Here is a 27,544-nt window from a genome sequence, read left to right as displayed (position 1 = left end):
CACAAATTACAATTATATTTTTATACAAAGACAGTCAAGATTCCATGCTTGGCATTTATCTTGGGAGGCCCAGGATGTTGGAAAATTCACTCCAATTACGTAGACATTTAGCTGAGGCTATGCTACTGCACGACCTGGAAAAGTATTTAAAAATAAGCAAAGGCAACGAAAAGAGCTCTTCATTACCACCTTCATTGATTGAGTGAAACAAAATATGTAGAAGACCAGCAAGAATGCATCTAATAAAACCATTGGTTTTTGTCTTCTCTTAAAACTCTCAAGATGCAGCCTGGGGGTTGGGGACTGTGGGAATGCCCAGACCCATAACTGGGGGGCAAGAGAGGGAAAAGTCTAGAGGAACATACGGCAAACTACTAGCAGAGGATCTCTCAGGTCAAAGGGTGCCTGGGAACTTCCACTTTCTAGTTGTCAAGGATTTCATTTTACTTGGATCCACAGTCAACACCCATGGAAACAGCAGTCAAGAAATCAAACAACTATGGCATTGGGCAAATCTGCTGCAAAAAAAAAAACCTCTTTAAAACGTTAAAAAGCAAAGATGTCACTTTGAGGACTAAGTGTGCCTGACTCAAGCCACGGTGTTTTCAATCGCCTCATATGCATGCGAAAGCTGGACAATGAATACGGAAGACCAAAGAAGAATTGATGCCTTTGAATTATGGTGTTGGCAAAGAATACTGAACATACCATGGACTGCCAGAAAAACAAACAAATCTGTCTTGGAGGAATTACAGCCAGAATGCTCCTTAGAACTGAGAATGGCTAGACTTAGTCTTGCTTACTTTGAACATGTCATCAGGAGGGGCCAATCACCGGAGAAGGACATCATGCTTGTTAAAGTAGAAGGTCAGCCAAAGGAGCAAAGACCCTCAACAAGATGGTTTGACACAATGACTGCAACAATGTGCTCAAACATAACAACAATTGTGAGGATGGTGCAGGACTGGGCAGTGTTTCGTTCTGTTGTTCATAGGGTTGCTATGAGTCAGAAGGGGGCACCTAACAACGACACATCTATAAAACAATCATATGCAGAAAAACAATGGCCAAAGGCAGGAAGAATAGTTTGGAAACTAATGTTGCAGTATATTGCATAAAAAACCCAAACTCATTGTGGTCGATTCCGACTCATAGTCACCCTATAGGACAGAACAGAAGTGCCTCATAGGGTTTCCAAGGAGTGGCTGGTAGATTTGAATTGCCAGCTTTTGATTAGCAGCCAAATGCTTACCCACTGTGCCACCAGGGCTCCATATATTGCGTAGGGTTATTAAATTTTGGAAATGAGGTTAAGCTCTGAGGAGGCTGAACTAGAACCAATAAGACTTCCTAATAGGTTGGATATTAGTAAGTAAAGGGAAGAGCGCTGCTAACTGAAAGATGGGCGGTTCAAACCCACCCAGTGGCTCCACAGGAGAAAGACTTGTTGATCTGCTGTCATAAAGATTACAGCCTAGGAAACCCTATGGGGCAGTTCTACTGTGTCACTTGGGGCTACTGTGAGTTGAAATCAACTCAACGGCACCCAACAACAACAAAGAGAAGAGAGAGTCCCAGGTTTCTAACTCAGCCAGAGTAAAATGGCGATACTATTCTGTAAGACAATGAAAATACAAGAAGAGGGTTGGCTTACTTGGGGGGAAGAAGGGGAGGTAAGGGAGACGGAAGGAAATACGTGTACTTCTTGAGGTAAACTTCTTCAATGCCATCGAGTCAAATTCAGCTCATGGCCAACCTGTGTGTTGCAGAGTAGAACTGCTTCTTATTATTTTCAAGGCTGTCACTTATTGGAAGCAGATCACCCCTCTCCTGAAGTGCCTCTGGGTGGATTTGAACCACTGATCTTTAGGTTAGTAGCTCAGCACTTAACCATCTGAACCACCCAGGGACTCTTAAACTTACCCACTACAGATATGTATATGTAAAAAAAAAAAACCTGTTAATACCTGTTGTTGAGTTGTTTCCACCTCATAATGACCCTATAGGACACGGCAGAACTGCCCCATAGAGTTTCCAAGGAAGTAATCTTTATGGAAGCAGACTGCCACATCTTTTTCTCATGGAATGGCTGGTAGGTTCGAACCACAGGCCTTTCGACTAGTAGTCAAGGTCTTAACCACTGCACTCCAAGGGCTCCTTTTGGTAGGTACACTTAATAGTCAAAGCCCTGGGAGAGGACAAGATTCCCTAACAACAATGCCTTGCTCTGGGCTGGAAAGTCAGCTGGGGAATGAGTCTAAGGGAGGAAAAGTATGTAAAATGGGAAGGGGTCAACAAGGTACAGGAAGAATGGATGATGAACTGGGAGGTTCACACCAAATGGGAAGGGAGAAGACAGTGGTAGTACAGGCCTGACATTCAGTTATACCCAAATGAAATACAAAAACGAGTGGTATAAATTCTTATTAAGGCAGTGTGACCTTCCTCCAAACCCACAGAGCTATTATAGCCTCCTCCAGGACAGGATGGGGTGGGAAGGGTGGGGATAGGGTTTGAAATAAGTGGTTGCCCAATAAAGATGAATCATTTATCATTTACTTGACAGCAAATATAGTAATACATCTTAGAATACCTAGAAAGGCAGAGTGCATTAGGATTTTAGGAGCTGTCTTGTATCCCAAACATTAAAAATATGACAGACATCTTCTAATTAGCATCATAGCCAAAGCCTATTTCCTGTTGCCATGGTCTCACACCCACCAGTCCCAAGACTAGGTGCTGGCCAAACAGGGGTAAGATCTGTAGTACTGAACTCAAGACCTAGTGAATCAGAGGCTCCACTCACTCCACTCACTGGATTGGCGCATTTGTAAAATGGAGATAATACCACTTACTTCACCAACGTTATATAAGCTGTTGGTAAAATGGACAAAAATGTGTAAAAATGCCCAAAAAACTGTTGGTATGCCGAAGTGGCTACTTAAATGCACCAAATATTAGTTCCTTGGATTGGCGGTCATTGACAGAAGGGGCTATACTTTTATATTCACCTGGGAGTTCCCTGGGTGGTGCAAACGGTTAACAGGTTTAGCTGCTAACTGAAAGGTTGGAGGTTTGAGTCCACCCAGAGGCATGTTGGAAGAAAGGCCTGGCAATCTACTTCTGAAAAATCAGCCATGAAAACCCTATGTACAACAATTGGTCTCTATTCACCTGGAGCAACAGAGGAAGAAGGAGAGTCAGGAATAGAAGGAGGAAATGGAATGTGTGGCTAATTGCCTCCATGAACAAATGCCTCCTTTACCATGAGACAGAAGAACTGGATGGTGCCCAGCTACCATTACTGAACATTTTGATCAAAGATTCTTTAGAAGAATCCTGATCAAAAGGGGAAAACGCAGAACAGATTTTCAAATCTCATGGAATCCAGACTTTCTGGAGCCACTGAGGCAGGAAGAACCCCTGAAACTATTGCCCTGATATAATCATTAAACTTAAACCAAAAAATATCCCCTGAAGTCTTCTTAAAATCAAATAATATTTTCGCTTAATTAGTAAAGAATGTCTGCCTTGAACATTGTGCTCTTTTAAAGACCTATATGGGATCAAATTGACAACAGCAACTTGAAAGATTAGACAGGAAGCTTAGGGTGCAGTGAGTTACATTAATGGGGGAGGAACAATTCTGAAAAGGAGGTTGAGAATGGTTGCACAACTCGAAGAATGTAATCAATGTCACTGAATTGTACATGTAGAAATTGTTGAACTGGTGTATGCTTTGCTGAGTGTGTTCTCAATAACAGCAGCAGTGAAACAACTGAGTTAGGAGCCCTCAGACATGACCAATGCACACAGAACCGATGTGTCAAATCCTATTTCTTTCACCCACATCAGGTTAATGCTTTGAATAGGAGAAAAAGCACAGATTACATCGAAGAAAAGGGTCAATAAATAGGTATATTAAACATTTTGAAATATTTAAGCTAATTTTTAAAATAAACACAGTAGTATTAAATATTTACTAAGAAGCAGGAATCAGTGCTCTATGCCTGGACTGAAATATCCTGCCCTTTTGGCCTAAAAAAAAAAAAACTTACTACCAACACTCTATATTGATTTTTAGGTTTTCCAAAGGAAAAACTTCCTTAAAGCTTCTCTCACAATCCCAGAATACAGTTATTGTTTTTCTAGTAATGAAACTATGAGACAGGCAGTGATCAAACTCAAGGAAAAAATAAATCAGTGTCCATCTCAACTTCTTATCCGAAGCTGAAATAAGCCAGCTGGTCAACTCACAGCAAAGGAATCATAAGCTTTGGGGCTTTTTCCTTCTTCATGACCATAAAAAGCAACAAACTCTTACTTGCCAGAGGAAGAATTTGCAACTCCATTCAAGAAGGCTGGGTTTGACCTTCCCCTGATCCGCCTTGAAGTTCACACACAGTTACAATACCTCCAGTATTCACTGCAGGAGCTGGAAAGGGTTTGAGGAACACAATAATTCACAGCATTTAACTCCACAGCAGTCCAACTGTCTTTGGCCTCAGAAGATATAGTTAAAGGCAGGTCCGAAGGCCTAAAGTGGCTTGTGCTAGGGTGTTTAGCTCTAACCACAATCAATTAAGTGCCATAGAAACTGAGCCTTTAACAGTCATTAGACTCGCTACAGACTGAAAAGAAAAGCTAAATCTGATGCAACTATTTGGATTATTCGAACAAAAAAATTAATACAAAGTGAGCTCAATCCAAAATCTATTAATTATCCTTATTGTTGCCGCAATTTTCTATTTGGCTTTCTCAACCTTCCCCCCCCCCGGCAAAAAAAATCAGCAAGTCTAGTCATAAAAAGGATATAAAAACATGAAATATTTCATCTCGGGATAATCAGAGGCATTTTCCAAATGATCTACATTTAAATATTGAGACATAGCCTATACTCTCGATTTAACTAGAGATTAAGAATCTCTCTACAGTTGGTTACTTTATTTAAAAACAGATATACATAAAATGCAATCATTTTTATATGAATGAAATGAAAAATCTTCCCTCCTTCCCCAAAAAAGAACAGTTTTCCTTAAAATCTTTTCGTTATTCTCTCAGTCTCAGTCCCAGATTGGAAATATAAAGTTAGGCCTGGAGTCCCCACGTACACCCCAACCAACATTAATGATTGTTTCCCACTGCCAGTCACAACAAATGCAGAAGTCACACCCTTGTACTCAAAATTCACCACAGCAGAGCCACAAAATACCACGCCAAGAGTCTCCATCTCTATTCTAAGTATGCCCTCTTCTCTAGCCCAGTCTTTCCCAAGTTGTGCTTGGGTCAAGTGGCATCTTATATTTCCCCTTTTGAAGATTTAGAATTAATTCTATTAACAATGGAAGGTTCTGACAAATTCTGCAGTTAAAAAAAAAAAAAAATCTACTGAGCTTTCACATCGATTTTTTCCTAGAGTTTTTCATGTGGTATTTTTGCCAACACGCCGAGGTTCCCTCATTATTCTAAGTTGTACCTTCTCTCAAGCATCCCCATACTTTAAAGAGTCACCATGAATTCCATTTCCTCCATGACAGCTTTCCCGGTACCCCAGTTAAGTGTTGTGTCTCTCACCTTTGAGCTCTGTCAGGTTTGTGCCTCCCGTATGGAACAAGAGCGTTGCCACAAGCTTGTTTTCCACAAATTTATATTTGGCCTGATGCAGTGGCTAAAGCAATTGACTGCTAACCGAAAGGTCAGCAGTTCAAAATCGCCAGCAGCTCCACGGGAGAAAGATGTGGCAGTCTGCTTCCGCAGAGATTTACACCCTTGGAAACTCTACGGGGTCACTCTGAGTCAGAACGGACTCGACGGCAGCGGGTTTGGGGGTTTTTGTTTGCTTTGTTTAGTCTGTGGCAGCATGAGGACACTCAGGTCCCTCACAGGACTTAACATTAGCAGCCAAGAAGTTCATCGGGGTATTAATTTCCCTTTTCTTCCTAAATATACTTATACATCATCTGTCTATTACAACTTGTCTGTTTACTTTGTAGCCCTTGGGTGGTGAAAAGAGCTAATGCACTTGGCTGCTAACCAAAAGGCTGGAGGTTCAAGTCCACCCAGAGGTACCGTGGAAGAAAGTCCAGGTGATCTGCTTCCAAAAGGTCCAGCCGTTGAAAATCCACCGTTCTGTTCTCACACACGTGGGGCTGCCATGAGCTGGAACTGATTTGATGACAACGAAGCTTTTTTTTTCCTTTTAAAATAATTTTTATTCCAAGATTTTGCAAAAATGAAAAAAGTACTTGCCTCATGTGTGACTTTTCTAGTTAGTAACCTATAGCCCTAACTTTTTTTTCGGTGATGGGGGTGAAGGGCATGTGGTGAATCCATTACCTACTTTTAGTCAAGTCCTCCTAGAGGGTGAAAAGTTAATTCTGCCACCAATTTAGCCTAAGACTGAAGCACCCTGGGTAAGGAATAAGCAGGGTTTCAAGGCTCAATGGGACTGCTTGAGAAACTTCCTCTGACCAAAGTAATACTTTACACCATGACCTAAACAAACAAAAAAACCAGACTCACTGGCATCTAGCCGATTCCGACTCCTAGTGGCCCTATAGGACACAGTAGAGCTGCCCCATAGGGTTTCCAAGGCTGTAATCTTTGCAGAAGCAGACTGCCACATCTTTTCCCTGCAGAGGGGCTGGTGGGTTCAAACTGCCGACCTTTCAGTTAGCTGCCAGAGCTCCTTAACCATGACCTACTTCCCTGAACACTTAGACATTCTCTGCATTCCTCCCTGTCACTGAGATATTGTTTATCAGGCACAGTTCCAGAAATGACTAGAAATCTCTGGTCACTGTCGTAAATCTAGATAAAATTGCGGGTCCTCTTCAATGACCACAGAATCTCCATACAGAACAAAAAACATTCCAGCATTCCAAAGATCTTAGTGTGTCTTTGATTGAATCAGATATAAACCCAAATCATAATGCCACTGAATGTATACTTAAAAATGGCTAAAATGTGAAAGGGCTGACTCAAGAGGGGGAGAGCAAGTGGGAGTAGGGAGTGAGATGTATGTAAACTTATATGTGACAGACTGATTGGATTTGTAAACGTTCACTTGAAGCTTAATAAAAGTTATTAAAAAAAAATGGCTAAAATGGTAAATTTTATGTTATGGTTATTTTACCACAATAAAAAAGAAACCAACTGGGTTTTTGCCCCCATTATAGTCAAGTGGAGCCCTGGTGGCACAGTGGTTAAGAGCTCAGGCTGCTAACCAAAAGGTTGGTAGTTCAAATTCACCAGCCGCTCCTTGGAACCCCTACTGGGCAGTTCTACTCTGTCCTATAATGTCGCTATGAGTAGGAATCAAGTCAACGACAATGGTGTTTTTGGTTTTAGTCAAATATTTTTTGTTTAAATTTCATAAGCTAGCTTTTGTCAGGATTGGGGGAAAAAAGATCATAATAATCGAGATTAATTTAGTAAACTTTAGTGGTGACATTTTCCATTGCTTTCCAATAACTAATTTCATATAAAACAGAGCAGAACAAGGACAAAAAGTGCATTTAAATATTTAGGCCAACAATAGAGGAGTCAGGGACTCTTGTCTAAATATTGGCTAACCACATCATTTCTAAAATCATTAAGAAAAATTCATCAGAGAAAGACTGGCTCACTCATAGTAATTCCCCGTAGATTATAACCCTATTCCTTCCACCACCCACCCCAGTTTGTGGTGCAGCAATTCGAAACTCAGAGTGGATAGACCACATCTAAGGTTGACCTCTGCCCCTCATTCACTATTTTATCGGTTTTGAGTAGGACTGTTTTACATATATACCCAAGTGAAGGAGAATTTCAAACAAAAGTTTCTAAAAAGGTATTCTACAAGCAGTTTGTAAGCAGTTTGTAATAGTAGTGAAAAATTATACACAAGAACTGAAAATGTAAAAAAGTTGCTGTTTGTTAGTTCCTGTTGCGTACACTCCCACTCACGGCAACTTTATGTAAACAGAACTAAATGGTGCCCGGTCCTGCACCATCTGATGATATAAGTTCGAGTCCATTGTTACAGCTAATGTGTCAAACCATCTCATTGAGGGTTTCAAAGTTAAGAACCATAAAATACCTTACTAGCTTTGTTTTATGTATCACAACAATATACACTTTATAGAGTGGAGAAACTATCAAGGAAGCAGGAAAGCATGTCTTAAGTAAGATTACAGGCAAGAAAACCATGAGGCAGTTCTGCTGTCACGTGGGTGTGCTATGAGTCGCGATCGACTCAACGGCACCAATAACAACATCAGGAGGTGACAACAGAAAACTGATCACTATGGTAGGCAAAAACCAGACACTGTAATGGTTCATTTCAATAAGAAACCATATGCTCAGACACAAAGAGAAATAACAAACCATGAATCGTCCTCTGAACTACAAACCAAAGGGAGATGAGAAAAACTGCAAAGAAGAAATGTCTTCTTTGGAGGCACAGCTAAGCATTTCCCAAGCAACCTAGTTTCTTCACCTGCAAATGGAAGGAAAGCAAGTCTACCATCAGGCTCTTGCATTTTTCAGTGGACCTGGAAATGCTGGGGTAGAATAGTCACTGTCACAAGATAATTTCCTTAGAAGTAGCGACCTGCTAACTGTGGGATCTGTTTTATCTTCTCTCTTAACATTCATGGTTGGTTCCTCCTACCTTTTCCATAGCCACCTCTTCAGTGTTATCATCTCTCACTCTATGATGCTTGACCCTCCACTGTGCCTCTCATGCCAACACTCCACGAGTCTGGGGTCTCTGCTCTAGCGCAGGTGTTATTAGCTGCTATTGATTCGGGCCCCAACTCGTGGGGACCCCATGCACAACGAAACACTGCCAGGTCCTGCACCAGTATCATGATCAGCTGCAGATCGGACCGCTGGAATCTTATAGGAATTTCATTGGCTGATATCTGGAAGTGGATCAGCAGGCCTTTCTTGCTAGCTTGTCTCAGTCTGGAAGCTCTACTAAAACCTGTTCAGCATCACAGCAACACCCAAGTCCCCACTGACAAAAGGGTGGTGCCTGCACATGAGGTGCACTGGCCGGGAATTGAACCCGGGTCTCTTGCATGGAGGGCAAGACTTCTACCACTAAAATCATCACTGCCCCCAATAAACCCCTATTAAATCTAAAACCCAATGCCGTCAGGTCGATTCTGACTCATAGCGCCCTCTAGGGCAGAGTGGAGCTGCCCCACAGGGCTTCCAAGGAGTACCTGATCGATTTGAACTGTGGACCTCTTGGTTAGCAGCCGTAGCACTTAAGCCACTGCACCACCAGGGTTTCCGACCTCTGTTAGACAAATGCTATTCATCTCATGGATGCCCTCTATCGTTACCTATAGTGTCTACTGCAAATCTCTTTCTTTCCTTTAAAAGTCTCAAGTTGCTACTATCAAATGGTGTTCTTCCTTCCAAAGACACCCTATGCATAAACTGGTTGTTTGGCACGGTTCATTACACAGCAACAGGTAACTGAAACCAGTATCAAGAAGTACACGTTCTTGATTGACTATTAGAGAAACTCAGGTAATCTCTATTCCTGAGTCCTGAAATCTGTTTCTTTTGACTACTCCATGCCAAACCTTACACCCAGCACCAAATCCCACTACTAAAGCACTACTAATATCCAACCCATCACCGTATTTTGAAAATGTCTGCCTACACAACCTTCCCTTTCCAGTCTCACCGCTCACCACTCTCCCCTGAATGTCTTCTTGTGCCCTGTACAAGACAGCCTTCCAGGAAATCCATTGTGCCCTCCGGGTGCTTCCGCATCGTGCCTTTGTCCATGTCACTCCCTGCCTAAGCAGCCTTTGGTGGCTCTTGGTTGCCCATGCAGCTCTTATTCTGACTGGCTGCATCTTTATTGATCTCCTCTTTCTATTATTCCCTTACATTCAGCTCCCTAGTATGTTTGTAACTTCCCAGCCTCCTGACTAATGACCTTTTATCTACCTAAAACGCTTTCAGAACTGTTCTTCTCTTTCTACAGCAGTTATCTGAACAATTCACTGAGTAGACATGCACCAACTGATGGTACAGTGAAACCTGTAAAAGCCGGAGCTCTACAGGACTACCTTGTTTTTCTGGGTCTTGAAAGCCTTTGACAGTGTGCAGTCTTACCCCTTTTCTATGGCTTGTTTTAGTGGAAAATATTTGAGTTTACCTTCTCCGACAGGTTTCCGCCTTACACAGGTTCCAGCATTTGCAGATTTCACTGTAATTCTTCTATTGTCACACTTAATTTAAATCTTTATTATTGACTGTTTCATCTAGAGAGCCCTTATCACTCCACCTAGATTAGAAGCCTCTCAATGGCAGTACTGTGCCCTTCTGTTTCTTTCTCTCTAGCACCCAGACCACGGTGCCTGGGTGGCGCAAACAGTTTGTGCTCCACTACTAAGCTAAAGGCTGTCTATTCAGACCTACCCATTGGTGGTGCTGCAAAAGAAAGGCCTAGTGATTTGCTTCCTTACAGATTACAGCCAAGAAAATCCTATGGAGCAGCACTCTGTAACACGTGGGGTTGCTGTGAGGAGTCGGAATAATCAACAGCAAAGGGTCTGCTTTTGTTTTTGTTTTGTTTTCTTAAGCATCTAGACCAGTGCCTTTCATATGTTAAGTGGTCAGAAAACATTTGACTTTTTTTTTTTATGGGGTAAGATACATATAACATAAAATTTGCCATTTTCACCATCTTTAAGTGTACATTTCACTGGCATTAATTATATTCACAATGCTGTGCAACCATCACCACTATTATTTCCAAAACTTTTTCATCACCCCAAATGGCAACTCTGTCCCTTCAGCAATAACTCCCCGTTCCTCCCTTCCCCCAACTGCTAGCCTACCTCCTGTCTCTGTGAATGTCTGTTTCAGCCACTTCACATAAGTGGATAGCCCTTTTGTGCCTGGCCTATTTTACCTAACATTTGTTTTCAAGGATCACTACTGACTATTTTTACTGTATTGTTATTAAATGCCTTGAAAACATTAAATTTACAAGACAATGGCAGCTTCCCACTCTTTGAGGTATAGATATGGACACACACACGTATATATATATATATATATATATATATATATATATATATATATATATACAAGAACTTACCATAGCCCTGAGAAGCCAAGGTAACACCTGAGATGTAGAATATAAAAGAATTTTAAACCAAGGGTTTCCCATTATAATTGACTAGATTTTTAGCCATTGCCCTAATGCTTGTACTTTATTTTATAAATAAACACAGTAGAAATCTTTAAAAATAAAACGAAGGCTACAAACAGATTTATGCATATATGGAAACTTGAGTTGTGACTATTTAATCAATGGTACTGGGGCAACGGGTAACCTGTATGGAAAACAAATTCCAGTTTCTACTGCTAGGCTTAAAATAGTCAGTTCCTAGTGAATTAAAGATCTGAACATATGAAAAGGACAACTCTAGCATTTTTCAAACTATGGTTCTGGAGTCCTCTCTTCTTTGGGTCCTCTTCTGTGGATCAACTGTGTGGATCATAACACAGCACAGTTCCTAGCATACAGAAGCCAGTAAAGTATCTGTGCAACCAACAGTGAGCTGCATAAAAGTGGCTCAGAAAGCCAGAGTCCTATTCTGATCTTCAATGACTTGGGTAAGTCTTAAGATTTCTTTACGATTCTATTTCAAGAAATTTGGAAAGATTTCTTTAAAATTTCTATGCCAAGAAATTTGGAAGACAGCTACCTGACCAACTGACTGGAAGAGATCCATAGTTGTGCTCATTCCAAAGAAAGGTGATCCAACAAAATGCAGAAATTTATCAAATAATACTATCAGTATCATACATAGGCAAAATTTTGCTGAAGATGATTCAAAAGTGGTTGCACCAGTACATTGACAGGAAACTGCCAGAAATTCAAGCCAGATTCGGAAGAGGACGTGGAACCAGGGATATCATTGATGATGTCAGATGCATCTTGGCTGAAAGGACAAAATACCAGAAAGATGTTTACCTGTGTTTTATTGCCTATGCAAAGGCATTCGACTGTGTGGATCATAACAATTTATGGATAACATTATGAAGAATGGTAATTCCAGAACACTTAATTGTGCTCATGTGGAACCTGTACATAGACTGAGCGGCAGTCGTTTGAAGAGAACAAGGGGATATTGCACGGTTTAAAATCAAGGAAAGGTGTGTGTCAGGGGTGTATCTTTTCACCATACTTATTCAATCTGTTGGTGAGCAAATATTCTAAGAAGCTGGACTATATGAAAAAGAATGGGGCATCAGGATTGGAGGAAGACTCATTAACAACCTGCAGTATGCAGATGACACAGCCTTGCTTGCTAAAAGTGAAGAGGACTTGAAGCACTTATTGATGAAGATCAAAGACTACAGCCTTCAGTATGGATTACACCTCAACATAAAGAAAACAAAAATCCTCACAGCTGGACCAATAAGCAACATCATGATAAACAGAGATTTCATTTTACTTGGAGACTTTTTAATTAGCAGTGGTAGCTCTTAACCACTACACCACCAGGGTTTCCATTGGGCAAATATGCTGCAAAAGACCATTTTAAACTGTTAAAAAGCAAAGATGTCTCTTTAAGGCCTTACCTAAGCCATGGAAAAACCCTGGTGCATAGTGGTTAAGAGTTCGGCTTCTTACCAAAAGGTCGGCAGTTCAAATCTACCAGATGCTCGTTGGAAACCCTATGGGGCAGTTCTACTCTGTCCTAAGGGGTTGCTATGAGTTGGGATCGACTCGACAGCAACGGGTTTGGTTTTTCTTTTTTTGGACCCAAGCCATGGTATTTTCAATCGCCTCAAATGCATGTGAAAGCTGGACAACGAATAAAGAATGCCGAAGAACTGATGCCTTTGAATTATGCTGATGAAGAATATTGAATATACCGTGGACTACCAAAAGGAGCAAATGTCTTGGAAGAAGTACAGACAGAATGCTCCTTAGAAGCAAGGATGGCGAGACTTGGTCTCACACACTTCGGATATACTATCAGGAGGGACCAGTCCCTGGAAAAAATTCTTGGGAGAGGGTTAGCAAAAAAGAGGAAGACCCTCAACGAGATGGATTGACACAGTGGTGTGCTCTTTGAGGTTGTGTGTAAACTTGGCTGGGCCATGATTCTTAGTGCTTTGGCGGTTATAATGTAGTTTGGCAGTCGTATGATGTGATCACTTCCATTTAGAGATATGATATAATGTGATCACCTCCATGATGGAATCTGCTGTGAGTAGCCAATCAGCTGAAAGAGAGTTTCCTTGGGGGTGTGGCCTGCGTCGAATATAACTGAACTTTCTGACAAGGTTTATGGGCTTTTGCTGGCGCTGGATGTTATCGCTGGCTCCTGTTCATCTGACCTCTGGTTCTTGGGACTTAAGCTAGCAGCTTACCTGCCGTTTTGCCTGCTGATCTTGGAATTTGTCGATCTTTGAAGCCTGTGAGCAAGAGCCCTGCTGTCTGACCTGCTAATCTTGGGTTTGCCAGCCCCTGACCCACAGTCTTGGGATGTTCCAGCCACTACAACCACGTGAGTCATTCCCTTGATATTAATCTCTCTGTGTATATTTTTTGCTTCTCTAGAGAAGCCAGCCTAAGACAAAGAGACTCAAGCATAACAGCAATTGTGAGGATGGCACAGGACTGGGAAGTGTTTCGTTCTGTTGTACATGGGGTCACTAGGAGTTGGAACAGATTCCAGGGCACCTAAAAACAACAACAACAAGAAGGCCTCAGCTATTCTCTCCATATCCAGCGCAAGGGAAGTTTTAAATTGATACATGATGGAAGAGTTTTAAGAGGCAATCAGGTGGAAATAAAAAAGTGAACTCTGACCAGTAGCTCCTTCATGCTCGGTAAAGATAATAGCATTTCATGCAGCACGTATATACTCTGAATGGCACAGGCTACTCAGAAAAACCTCTACTAGGGGCACACTTGTTTCCAAAATCATAGAATAAAGGAATGGAATTATGGAGGACAAATATTTTCCTTTATTGTCTCTTTAAGATGGGTGGCGAGAACCATGGTGGTGCAATGGCCTCCAAGTACATGTTTGTAAAATCTGCCCCTCCGGGAGCACAGTTTGAAAACGCCTGTTTCCCAAATAGCAGTTACCCTGGCCGGCCTTAATAACAAGGAGTACTGACGGAGCAGACGGTTAAGTCCTCTGCTGCTGACCAAAAGGTTGGCAGTTCAATCTCACCCAGCAACTCTGAAGGAGAAAGACCTGACGATCTGCCTCTGTAAAGATTACAGCCTAGGAAACCCTGCAGGGTAGTTCTACTCTGTCACATGAGGTCACTATAAGTCCAAGTTGACTCAATAGCACCCAAGAAGAAAATATTTAGAGGGGAATAACTACTTATCCAACATCATCTAAAACTATCCCTCCCAACCACACAAGCTTCAACCTCGGTGCATGGTGCACACTGTTATCTAGGTCTCTCCCTGGCCCTCCCTCAACTCATACCTGAGCACACCCAGCCCACCCCTTCTCTAAAGCAAGGTGCCCACACCAGGCAACTCAGAATACCTGCTGAGCATTTTAAGACTTCAGAATCTCAGACCCTGGGATTACCTGGGATTCTGATTCAATAAATCTAGGACCAGGAAGCCAGGGGGTCTTTAAAAAGCTCCCTAGGTGACTCAACTGTACAGCCAGGTTTTAGGAACCTGAGGAAATTTAATCTCAATACCACTCCAATTTGCAACACCTGCATGTACCAAACAGAAGATCAGCCAATGGGCTGTAGGAATCTCCCCTTCTTAAATTTTGGCTTATCTCATTTACAAATCAAACATAAAATTGATGTTTCACTAAACTTGGGAGTAAGGCTGGCAGAATAAAACAGCAGGGTTTCCCCTTATTTAAAAAACATTACCAAGAAATGGTAGGGAAGACAAAAGCCTTTGAACTTGAAAGAGTATTTGTACTCAGAGAAGCCAAATGGGGAAAGGCCCCGTAGTCTTCAGACTTAAAACACATACTTTTTTTCTGGGAACGCACATTTATTCCAGTTCGCAGGGCCAAGCTGTTGGGGGGTGGGGGTGGGGGTTTCAGCCTGCGGTGCTCCCAGGGGAGTAGATTTCTGCCGCCCCCATCCTTGAGCCCAACATCTTACGGATCAGATGAATGAAGAAATTTCTGGCAACTAGAAGATTCTGGACTGTTCCCAGAGGAGACATTTAAAAATTGATAGCTAAAGAAGTAGGTCATTGTCCAAACAAATAAAATGAAAGGCAGTTTACTAAGGTGGGGAGCAAATAAGAGCTGAACTCCTCTACCCTGGCTTCTTTCTTGCTTTTAAACTTGCTTTTTCCTTATGTTGTGTAATTTCTGGGGAAAAGCCTTTTATCCTCCGAAAGCCAGTCCAGTCCATGATCAGGTGGCTCTCACAGAAGAAAAGCACATGGCCAATAAACATGAGAAGGCGCTCAGCCTCATAATTAAAAACACGTCAAGGAAACTGAGGCGCCATTCTTCACCTGGCAGGATTGGCAAATACTAGAAAATCCGATACCCACCAAAGCAGAGGCGTTGGGAAGCCAGCGCTGGTCTCCACAGACTGGGAACGCCAAGTGGGAGTACCTTTTTTGGAGAGTGAATTCAGCAAGTGCTGTCAAAATTTAAAATGCATATAAATCCTTTGATGCAGCAACTGCCCTTTCAGAAATTTTTCCTAGAGATAAACTTGCACATGTACAAAGATACCTGAACTAGGAAGTTCCCTGCATCATTTAATTACAGCACAAGGATGGGGAAATTTAAATAAAAACACAGGGGATTGGTTAAATCAGTTATGGTACTCCAAAAAACTAAACCCATAGTCATTGAGTCGATTTCTACTCCTAGCGACCCTATAGGACAGAGCAGAATTGCCCCACAGGGTTTCCAAGGCAGAGATCTTGACAGAAGCAGAAGGTCACATCTTTCTTTCTAGGAGCGGCTGGTGGATTCAGACTGCTGACCTTTGGGTTAGCAGCTGAACGAACCCTTTAACCACTATACCCACCCGGGTTCCTTGTTATGGTGCTGCCACCCATAGAATAAAATTTTATGCACTAGTAACAGGAATGGAGGTAGATCTTTATGCCCTGATGTGAAAAGATATCCAAAACCTAAAATTGCAGAATATGTGTGATATGCTCTTATTTGTTGAGAAGAAGAAAAGATGAGGCTACTCTTGTATGCTTGCACAGGCATGAAGTTTCTGATAATATGCAAGAAACCACCGACGCTGGTTTAAAACTAGCGTCCACAGTGAGTATCCTGGGATGGGGGAGGGAGACTTTCATTTCTTCCCCTATTCTAGAAATGAAGGTTCTCAACCGGTAACATTTTGTAAAAGATAAAAATTAAATGCATCCCATTACACAACGACTTTGAAAAAAAAAAAATCACTTTAATAAGAGTGAGCAAATACTTTTGATCAGCTTTGCAAAGCTTTCATGATTCAAAACTGATGATGTCAGATGTATCTCCTCACAATTGTTGTTGCTCTTGAGCCCATTGTTGCAGCCACTGTGTCAATTCATCTTGTTGTGGGTCTTCCTCTTTTTTTGCTGACTCTCTACCAAGCACGATGTCCTTCCCCAGGGACTGGTCCCTCCTGATAAACATGTCCTAAGTACATGAGATGAAATCTCACCATTCTAGCCACAAAAACTACCCTGATATTCTCTAGTAAGGTGGTAATTTGCAGGAAAAATGGCTCAAAATCTAAATAAACAAGTCTAATAACTTTAATTAAGGAGTCCTGGTGGCACAAAGTATACGGAAACCCTGGTGGTGTAGTGGTTAAGTGCTACGGCTGTTAACCAAGAGGTCGGCAGTTTGAATCTGCCAGGAGCTCCTTGGAAACCCTACAGGGCAGTTCTACTCTGTCCTATAGGGTCGCTATGAGTCGGAATCGACTCAACGGCAGTGGGTTTGGTTTTTTGGTTTCGTGGCACAAACAGCTAAGCATTTGGCTGCTAACAGAAAGGCTGGTGGTTCAAACTTACCCAGTGGCTCTGAGGGAGAAAGACCTGGCAATCTGCTTCCGTAAAGATTCCAGCCTAGAAAACCCTATGGGGCAGTTCTACTCTCACAGGGGATCCCAGTGAGTAGAAATTGACTCAACAGCACCTAACAACAACAATAACTGTAACTATAGATGTTTGAAGAACTTATTGACAATAAGCATGCACATTTATAAGATATAATATTTCTCTCTTCCCCCAGGTTTTTTCATATTTTTCTACTATATGATTTTAAAATGAAATTAATTTATTCTAAATTGGAATTTCTTCCTTTATATTTATTTTTTAGGTTATAAGCAAACTAAGAATTGAGTTCAAGGATATCTAGTTGATTTTTTCAAGAGAGAAAAGCATTTACGATATTTTTCTCAGGACATTGAGGGCTGTAAGTTATAATTTCACACTTCATGAATGACTACAGCATGTAGAATTATAAAGGGCAAGGATGAACAACACTTAGCTTGATTTTACTTTTGTTGGTATTCTACAAGCACTAAACATGCATTGGGTTTGGGTTAAACATGCATTGAAGCAGAGGAAGAAAAAAGGAAACCATTTCATAGTACCTTTTAAAGCAAAATATTTGATTTTCATTATTATCCTATAGGGTACCCAACTGGAACAATCTTTATAACAGCAGTTTAAAGCCATAAAGGCACAGAGGTGAGTCAACCCAAGGTGAACTCAAGTACGCACATCTTAGTACGCACATCTTAGTACGCACATCTTAGTCTTGTTGCCCAGGGAGAGGGACAGAGGTCGAGTGGAAGTCTCCACTGGTCTCACATTATCTAACCTGCAGCCATCAAGTCAATTCCGACTCATTGCAACCCTACAGGACAGAGTACAACTGCCCCATGGGGTTTTCAAGGCTATAATCTTTATGGGAAGGCACCCTCATGGTTCAGTGGTTAAAGTGCTCACCTGTTAATCGGAAAGGTGGTAGTTCGAAACCACCAGGCACTTCGCTGGAGAAAAGATGTGGCAATCGGCTTCTGTAAAGATTTACAGCCCTGGAAACCCTATGGGACAGTTCTACTCTGTCCTATAGGGTCACTATGAGTTGTAAGCAACTGGAGGGCAACAGGTTTTGTTTTTTAAAATCTTTACGCAAGCCAACTGCCACATCTTTCTCCCCCCGGAACAGCTGGTGGGCCCGAACCAAAGACCTTTTGGCTAGCAGCCGAGTGTTTAACCATTGCACCACCAGGGCGCCTTTCTTCACATCTCCTAGCCTAAAAGGCTGTACTGGACCAAAAAGAGGAGCTGTCCAATCCTCCCAGCTGTCCCAGTGACCATTCACACCCACACCTGTTCTAATCAGAAAACAGCATCGTTTGTAATTGAGGAAAATCAACAGGAATACATGTAGCCACACACACAAAAACATGCCTCTATTAACAAACAAAAGGAGCCCTGGTGGCCCAACAGTTAAGTGCTCAGCTGCTAACTGAAAGGTCAGCGGTTCCACCCCACCCAGCAGCTCTGAGGGAGAAAGACCTGGCGATCTGCCCCCGTAAAGATTACAGCCTAGAAAACCCTATGGGACAATTCTACTCTGTCACATAGGGTCACCATGAGTCAAAAATTGAATCTAGGGCACATAACAACAACATTAACAAACATAATTATCTCCCAGTCACCTTAAACTCTGGCCCTTTTAGTGTAAAACTAGGGGCATTGTCACATTAGGGTCACCTTCATTTTCCATTCCAATTTTGTAAACTGAGGGCAAGTGGGAGGACGCAAAGAGAGGGGAAGGAATGAGGAAATGCACCTGGCCAACTCAGCTGTCTGTTTGCACGAAAGGCAGAGACACACTTAAATCTAGAACCAGACAATGGATTCTCCTAGTAGACTGTATCTTTATGTTCCGGTGATTCACCACTCCTGTAACTAAATGGAACCACGATTTGAAGGCTGACAAGAGTTTCCACCCCATCCTCTCCCCGCCCCACCTGCCACACTGCTGCAACTGACCATTGATCGTTCCATTTCTAGCTCTGAAGTCACTGACAGCAGCAGAAAATACAGAAAGGTTAACTCAGAGGAGCTATGACTGAGCCACGAGTCCAGACAGTCTGGAGCTTGGTTCCAGAAATCAAAGATTCACCAGAGACAATGAAGTCAGTTTGTCCTTGGTCACCCCACCATATGTTGCCACCTGAAATGTACTCTTTCAAAGGCAAATTTGAAAACCACAGATGACTGAGGAATAACGCCAGGCTTTACTTACCTCCTCTGTTTGAGTAGGCTAATCTTCCTGCCCCTTGAAGTTGCCAAAATGGCCAAATCTCAAAATTAAACCTAGTAAATAATGGAACAAGCAAAAGTTTATATATGAAGATTGTAAAAAAAAAAAAAATGCCTGGAAGATGGACTCTTTCCATTTTATTTAAATATGCCACAGATAATACCAAGACTTTTGCTTCAATGCATCTAAATCTTAAACTTAAGTAACCAGAAGGTTTACCTCTGCACTGGACCTGCTAGGTAGAAGTGATAACACAATTAGAGTTCTTCTTTTGAGATGCAGACACTCAGTGAGTTATCTGCTAACTGAAATTGGCAGAAAAAAAAAAAAAAAGGAAGGTGAATTGCTAAATAAGCAGCATGCATGTCATTCAGATAGGGAAAAAAAAAATTATGATTGGCATTCTACCCAGGGGGAAGATGAATTTATTAGCCTAAACTTCCCCCAAATGTCCACAGGCCCAATCAAGAAGGCTCAAGATATAATTCCTAACTAATTCAATGTATGAAGTAATCTTACCTGGGCTACTTGAACTTGATATATTTGTCTATTTGAGAATAAAGGCAATTCAAAACTGCAATGCAAACAAGCCACCAGGACTTTATGGAAATAAAAACCAAAGTCCACAAACCTGATTTTTTTTCCCAAAGAACCCACGCAATTAATAACCAAACAAACTGACTTGACTTAGTCACTATCTCGTATTTGAGACCCATAATGGTAACAAGAATGTCAAAGGTTAAATTGTAAAAAAGTAGATGGGTCTGCCCCAACTTGACAGTTTCCAGTCAAAACCAGAAAGCCAATAGTGTCCCTTCTTTGCACAAATATTTTTTGAGAGCCTACTATGTGCAAGGCAGCATGTTACACATGGGGACACCTGGTGTGAGCAAAAACAGATATGGTCCCCACCCTTGTAGAGCATCCAAAACAGCCAGGGAAAGCACTTAGTAGTGGAGTCACGAAACCCATAAATGTGGAAACTGCCGGGAAGAAGGATCCATGATGCTTTGCGAGCAGAGAGTGGCAGATGGGACTATTCAGAGGTCAGGAATTGGAGCTTAAAGGGCCAAGAGGGGAGGTAAAAGTTACCTGCTGAGTCATTATTAATTGGAGAGCCCTCTTGAAAAACCTTAGGTCTGCAAAACCTGAGTCATAAATTTTGCTGGTTGAAATGAAAAACGGCATTTTTCAAGGATACATGTAAGCGTATTGATTTGTCTCCAAATTGATAACCGGGAAGCATGCCAACCAGTAAAATGATAATCTGGGTGTCATTTAAATAATTTTCTAGAGGAGGCAGTCTGGCTGTTTCAAGATGGCGGTGACTAGGAAAGAGGATGAAAGGCAAGGCTATGGAAAAAGGATAAAGAAGAGAATGGAAGGCATGTTTTAAAACAAGAATTCAAGTTTACTGGAAAAGGGAATGAGTACCATATTCTAGTTTGAATAGTTAATAAGATCTGAATGGGTCATAAAAGCCAAAGAAAAGAAAATGTTCCCCAATTGCAAGTTTTTTAAAAATTGAACCTTAAAATTATTTTCATCACTGGATTTGAGACACTGGTTATACAGCCATCTTGATAATAATAAAAAAAAAAATTTTTTTTAATAGCTGGTATCAAAAAGTGATATCAATAATGCTAAAATACTCGTCCTCAAAAGGATAGTACATTCCCTAGGCCAGAAGCTGAGGCACAGTGAACACACAATACCTAGGGCCAAGGATGCTACAGGTAGTTACAAGTTAAAGATTGGAGGTAAACTACGTTATTAGAGCAGTCTCTCAGCCCACACTAGACCAGGACAGCTAAAGCGGTCAAGGCAATGAAGTCATACTTCTGCGAAATTTACCTAAATTTCAACATGTGTGGTCCCCCCCCCACCCCGCCCCATTGGAAACGTCTGTACCTCTTGAAATTATTCTTAAAGGTCCTTAAGTACTTTCTATCCTCCATTTCGACGTAGAAGGTTATTAAGGTATTACGTATGGTTATCCACATCTTCCTATGAGGATGTCACAAAGCCGGTGGGGCAACGCCCTGTTATCATAAACACACATGCTGGAAAACAGATCTAAAACACAACCATCACGCCAAGTCACCATCTTGGCAGCTGTAGTGGCCCAGAATCAGGTAACAATTCAGCCTTGGAGATTTAGGACGGTAAAATGCAATATCTCTAGGCTATGTGAGGTTCAGCACCACCTACATGGAAAAGAGTACAGGGAATGCTCGTTTACTGACCACATCCTTCGAGAACTTCTAACAACTACTCCAGTATTTGTTTATCCAACTGAGTCCAAAGACAACGAACTGAACCAAAGGGTGGACGCAGACTTGCTTGCGAAACCTGTCATTCCTTTTGGACATGCGGCGTCTGCCCGGGGTTTTCTGGGCTGCGCGCTTGCCACACCACCCGCTCTGTCTGCATCAGGAAGGCGGTGTCCGCCCAGGCGGCTGCCGCAGGAGGACTGGGTACCAACCTGGTCGCTCCGGGCACCGCTGGCATCAAGGCCAGGCGCGGCGGGGGATCTGAGCGTGGTCCCAGCCCACTGCTCACTTTCCGCATCTGTGAGAAAGGGCGAGGGAGTACACGGACTCGCCCCACGCCCCCAGTCTGGGTCGTTCCCACCGGAAGAGTGTGCAGAAAGGCTTGGCGGTGGGCGGGGGCAGATTTTATGACTGCGGATGGCGCAGTCGCCTCCCCTTGAGACCCACGACCAAGACCCAAGCCCCCTGCCGCGCTCGCCGCGGTTCTTGTCCCGGCCCGGCGCACAAGCCCCAGAAAAGCTTAGAAAGAGGGATCGGTGCTCCCGAGTTTGCACAAGGGCTGGCGGGGCCGTGGAGTTCTCGCAGGCAGAAATCAGGGGGAGCCCCCGCCCCAACCCCGGGCAGGTGGCCCGCTCACCAGTACCTTTGCGGCGGGGTCCGCGGCGGCGACGGCGGGATCCCCCAACGCGCCGGACGCCGTCTCCTCCGAGGGGCCGCCGCCAGTGGGCTCGGGCTCGGGCTCGGGCTCGGCCAGCGGCGCGCTCCCCGCCTCCGGCTGGTCGGGGCTGCGCTGCTCGCTGGAGCTGCCGGCGCCCATGGCTTCTCGGCGCTTCTCCCGCGGCCGGCCGCCTGGTTACGCCTCCGCCGAACCTCAGGGACCAGCAAGCAGAAGTGCGCCCGGCGAGGTCCCACGCGTGGCTTCCTCTCCTGCCTGCCTCCTCCAACGAGCCCCGACTGCGAATGAAGGAGACGCGCTCGCCGCAAACTCCTTAAAAGAAAAAAAAAAAAAGCCACCTCGTAGCCTCCTCCCCTCCCCTTGTTTTTCCCTCGCCTCATCACATGAGCACAGCCCCAGACACGCCTTGCAGCAGCATCTCCCCAGGCTGCTTGGACCCGAGGCGCAGCGAGCGACGCACGTGAGCCAAGGTCCTAGTGCAGCCCACCCGGACCCCTCGGGCGCCTCCCGCTTATAAAAGGGGACCAGGGCCGAGGGAACCAGCAAGGGTTGCAGAAGGTGAGGGAGGAGCAGAAAAGAGGGCGAGCAGAAAGCCTCCCGGGGACATTGGATTCGCTGGGTTTTATTTTTAAATGATTGATAACCCAAGGCAGGCGCTTCTCCTGCAGCTGACTTTCGAGTGGCTCAGAAGCGAACCAAATCCCTATTTGCTTTCCTTCAGATTGTGTTTGACTCTAAACATTCGTTCTAGCCTCCTCATTCGCAGGAGAAAGGCAAGCGCTCCTGGGCTCCTCCGGAGTCTGACCATATTAGGGCAACTGCCGTGGCAGGAGCAGGGAGCTGAGAGGTTAACGCAGGCAGACCACAGATGAGGTGAGCTCGGCAGCCCCGCGCTCTCCTATCGTCCGGCACAAGTGATGTCAGCCGATGTCATCAGCAAGACTGACTGCCCTCTTTCCCTGGGGAATGGGGGGGGAAGTGAGACTGTTACCGGAAATGTGCCTCTCCTTGGAGCGCCCAATGCTAGAGGTTACCTACCATCCAGGCCGCTGCTGGCTCGAGTGATGCTGAAACTGATCACAGAGCCCTGTTCATTTTTCCATCAGTATTTGTCAGTAGATGCAGGCTTTAAAGTATACCAGTCTAAGTGGCTTGCATTTTTTCCCCTTTGTGAATATAGTATTCTATCAACATAACTTAACGGGCAGTCAATAAATATTTCAACTAAATTAAATTTTTAGCTGGACTATTTGGCACAACAGCATGAAGGTGTTGAGGCTGGAAGATAGAAATTATCCCAGTTTTATCTGACAAGGAAGCAGCTTGGCTTTCACTAACAGTTGGAATAAAAACTCAATAAAAATGAAGAACCTTTTGGCATACTGGCACTAACACCAGACGAATGCCACATACCCAGACTGACTACCCACTAAAAAAAGCAATATTTAAGCACTGGGATATTTTGCGCCTAATTAATTACCTGTATTGTAACAGCATTCTGGGAATCATAGATTTATTATCTAGCAGAAAGTTTGTTTTCTGAATTAACCATTTTTATGCAAAGAAGTACACAAAGGCCAGTTTCCTGGGAATTTATCTGTTAGTTAACAGCATAGTTGCAAAATGCTTGGTTTTAGAGATTTATAGGCATTTCACCCACTTAGACTTAAATTTTTACTATTTCAGAAACATTAGAGTACTTATTCTGTGCTAGGCACTGTTCAAAGCATTTTGCATATACAATCACATTTAATTCTTGCGATAACCCTATAGAGAGAATGCTGGTGACACAGTGATTAAGTGCTCGGCTGCTAACCAAAAGGCCGGAGTTCGAACCCACCAGCCACTTCTAAGGAGAAGGATGTGGCGGTTCTACTCTGTCTCATAGGGTCGCTACGAGTCGAAATCGGCTCAATGGCAGTGGGTTTGGTTTTTTTTATTTTATAATGCAGACATTATTCTCATTTTGCCAATGGAAGGAGTCCCTGAGTGGCACAATCGGTTTCGTTTGGCAGTTCCAACCCACCCTGTGGTGCCTTGGAAGAAAGGCCTGGGGGTCTGCTTCTGAAGGGTCACAGTCTTGGCGACTCTACAGAACAGTTCTATTCTGCACACCTGGGTTCACCACCAGTCAGGACTGACTCAAAGGCAACTCGTCTGTGTTTTCGAGGTTTTGGTTAGTGTTTTGCCAATGTTGTAGTTTTTGCCAGTAGAGAAGAAAAAAAAGGAAGCCCAAAAGAATTATGTGCTCAAGGTATCACGACTGGTAGACGAGAGAGCGGGGGTCCACCCAGGATCTGGCTTCAAGGCTGACGCTTGTCTACTGCACGACACTTCGTTCTCCCTCTGTGAGAAGCTTTCAATGTGTTCACCAGCTCCTTGGGAACGTTAGCGAGGAGGAGCTTTGGCTGTTAGGAACTCAAAACGCCGTTAAAGCCTATTTGAGAGTAATCAGCGTCAGCACAATATGACAATGTATCAGCAAGTAGTACAAATACTATCAAAATTTCCCCGTTCTGTGAGAGAATATTTATTCAGTTCTTGGGAAATTCATAATAAAGCTTTTCATATCTGCTAGCCTTTAAATATTCAGAAAGTATTACAAGGTCAACAGATTTCAAGCACCCATTTATACAACCCACTTGTTGAACAAGGAGTCCATGGCCGGTGTCTGCATAGATTAGCAATTTCTTGCTTTACAACCATAGATTTTCCAGGCTATGAAAATACTTAAATTCTTACTTTAAAAAAGCAAGATGTTATTTTAAGAAATGTGCACGTTCTAATACTCCCTATTCTGCCTGAAATAGCTCCATAGTTAAGGGAATATTAAGAATAACAGGCCCTTTTATGGATTCATACAAGCATACATAACTACCCTTGGTTTCTTCACTGACTTGGGAGTTACTTTTTTTAGGAAACATGGTTATGTTATTTTTTATCCCTAGCATTGAGATGTCCCAGTCTTTTGGATATGCTACTTACTGCTTCAGAACATTATTACCAAGTTCATCCATTCCTTCTTTAAACATATTCAACCAAAACTCATGGTTATCCCCTGTGTTATAGAATAAAACTGTCCATAATCTTTAGGGAAGCAGATTGCCAGGTCTTTCTTCCGTGGTGCCACTGGGCGGGTTCGAACTGCCAACCTTTAGATTTAGTAGACAAGCACAAACTGTTTGGGTCATCCAGGGAACTTTGAGCACATTAATTAAGTGCCTATTATGTGCTGAGCACAGGCTTACTGTGCTCCCCAATGTTCTTGTTGTTAGCTGCTGCGAAACCAGCCCTCACTCATAATGACCCCATGTACAACTGAAGCAATCACTATGCAGTCCTGCACCATTCCCTTGATCAATTTTGAATGGGACTATTGTGATCCATGGGGTTTTCATTGGCTGGTTTTTAGAAGTAGATAGCCAGGCCTTTCTTCCCAGTACATCTTAGCCTGAAAGCTCCATTGAAACTTGTTCAGCATCACAGCAGCACACAAGAGCCTCCACTGGTAGAAGGGTGGTGACTATGTACGAGATGCCTTGGCTGGGAATTGAACCCAGGTCTCCCGCATGGAAGGCGAGAATTCTATCACTAAACCATCGGTACCCCCAAATCAAGTTACCGAGGTGTTATTTCCTAGGGTTAGGAGTTGCCTTCAGAATTGCTTGGTTTGGTGTTGGTGACATGGTGGGGGGAGTAGCTGCTGCTATTTTACACTTCTCCATTCAAGGCTCTTAGTTACCTCAGCACTCTGTCTTTCTCCTCCCAACAGCCAAAGACAGGTGTTACCACACAGACTCTCCCAGGGGAGAGCAGGTGGTAGAGTTCGTTTCCCTGAGAGGGTTAATTCTTATAATAACAGTTTGAGATTTCTCAAAAACAAATACACACTGCCAATGTAGCAGGCTGGACTTGTACTTCTTAAGCCAACTTCTCAGGGAATAGAGGTCACATGCAATTTACCAATAAAATTTAGCATCTTAATTGGGCCTCTCAAGGCCACACTAAAATGTTTTCAAATATAACCTAAAAGAATTCACAAATATGAAAGATTTTACAACTGAGATAATACACCCCCTTTAAAGGACAGTCACAATTACAATGATTGACACAGAATTTAAAAGCCACACTTAACTTTATCCTATAGATTCATTCTCTAGCTCCACAGCCTTCAGGCAATTTCACTCAGAACAGGGCAACTCCTTATCCTTGAAACTACCGCGTATCGCTTCTTTGTTTTCCCTAAATAAAAAGTCTACTTCCTTCTGTACCAGTTACTTCAACCAAGATACCCAGTCATTTTAGAATCCAACTGCTGCTCCTTTCTTTGCTAGTGATAAATCTAGATAGCTAGAAGAATTAACCATTATTCAGTTCTTGCATAACTAGTAATCCCAATGTTTATATGGAAACTACAGAAAAAGTTCAATTTACAAATGGAGTTCAAAGGTCAACCACCTGCAGATATACATCATATATATTCATATATACAGGCAACACTATCCTTATATGGAAGAATATTGACTATACCATGGACTGTCAGAAGAATGAACAAATTTGTCTTGGAAGAAGTACAGCCAGAATGCTCCTTAGAAGCGAGGATGGCAAAACTTTGTCTTACGCATTTTGACACGTTACCAGGGACTCAAACCCAAGATTTCTCTAAAGTAACAAAGAAGAGGGGATGGGAGTCAATCTTTGTATTTTCCCAGCCGCTGTAGAAACCTTTATAGAAGCAATTATTTATAGAGAACTAATTTAACACAGGAGCCCTGGTGGCACAGTAGTTAAGAGCGCAGCTGCTAACCAAAAAGTTGGCTGTTCAAATCCACCAGCTGCTCCTCAGAAACCCTATGGGGCGGTTCTACTCTGTCCTATAAGGTCACTATAAGTCAGAAGTGACTCGATGGCAATGAGTTTGTTTTTTGGATTTTTTAATTTAACATGGCTGATACCTACAACTCCCTTTGTATAAAGAAAAAAAAATATTAAATGCAGTCACCAATAAAACAGTATAGCTTTGACTACATGTTTCTCTAGATTTAGTTCTGTTTTCCACCTACTTAGGACTGCATCTAAGATATACTAAATGATTTCCCCAGTATGGAGAGGGAAGTTCTCATGATGTTTTTTTGGAAAGTACCTGAAGGAATCTGGAAGATGTACGGTGTAGATCAAGTTACTGTAATCCTCACAATTTCAAATTCCATCACAAACTCTACAAAGGGTCTTACTTTTTTTTTTTTAATTTTTTAACATATTAATTCAACAAACTTTTATTGAATTAAGTGTCAGGCAAAACTCTT

The 27,544-nt window shown here is 42.7% G+C and overlaps 1 protein-coding gene across 1 annotated transcript in view; it reads right to left on the bottom strand.

Moving 5' to 3' along the window:
• AKAP12 (A-kinase anchoring protein 12) overlaps positions 1-22,523 on the bottom strand; it is a 126,968-nt gene extending 104,445 nt beyond the window's left edge. The window contains exon 1 of the mRNA XM_064292234.1: positions 22,206-22,523. Within this exon, the coding sequence (XP_064148304.1) occupies positions 22,206-22,379 (174 nt within the window). The 5' untranslated portion in view covers positions 22,380-22,523. The remainder of the gene's footprint in view (positions 1-22,205) is intronic.
• Between the last annotated feature and the right edge of the window lie 5,021 nt (positions 22,524-27,544).

The sequence above is a fragment of the Loxodonta africana genome, chromosome 1, assembly GCF_030014295.1.
Source record: "Loxodonta africana isolate mLoxAfr1 chromosome 1, mLoxAfr1.hap2, whole genome shotgun sequence".
Classification (NCBI taxonomy): Eukaryota; Metazoa; Chordata; class Mammalia; order Proboscidea; family Elephantidae; genus Loxodonta; species Loxodonta africana.
Note: the sequence above shows the minus strand (reverse complement) of the source record. Positions and strands in the feature narration are given on the sequence as shown.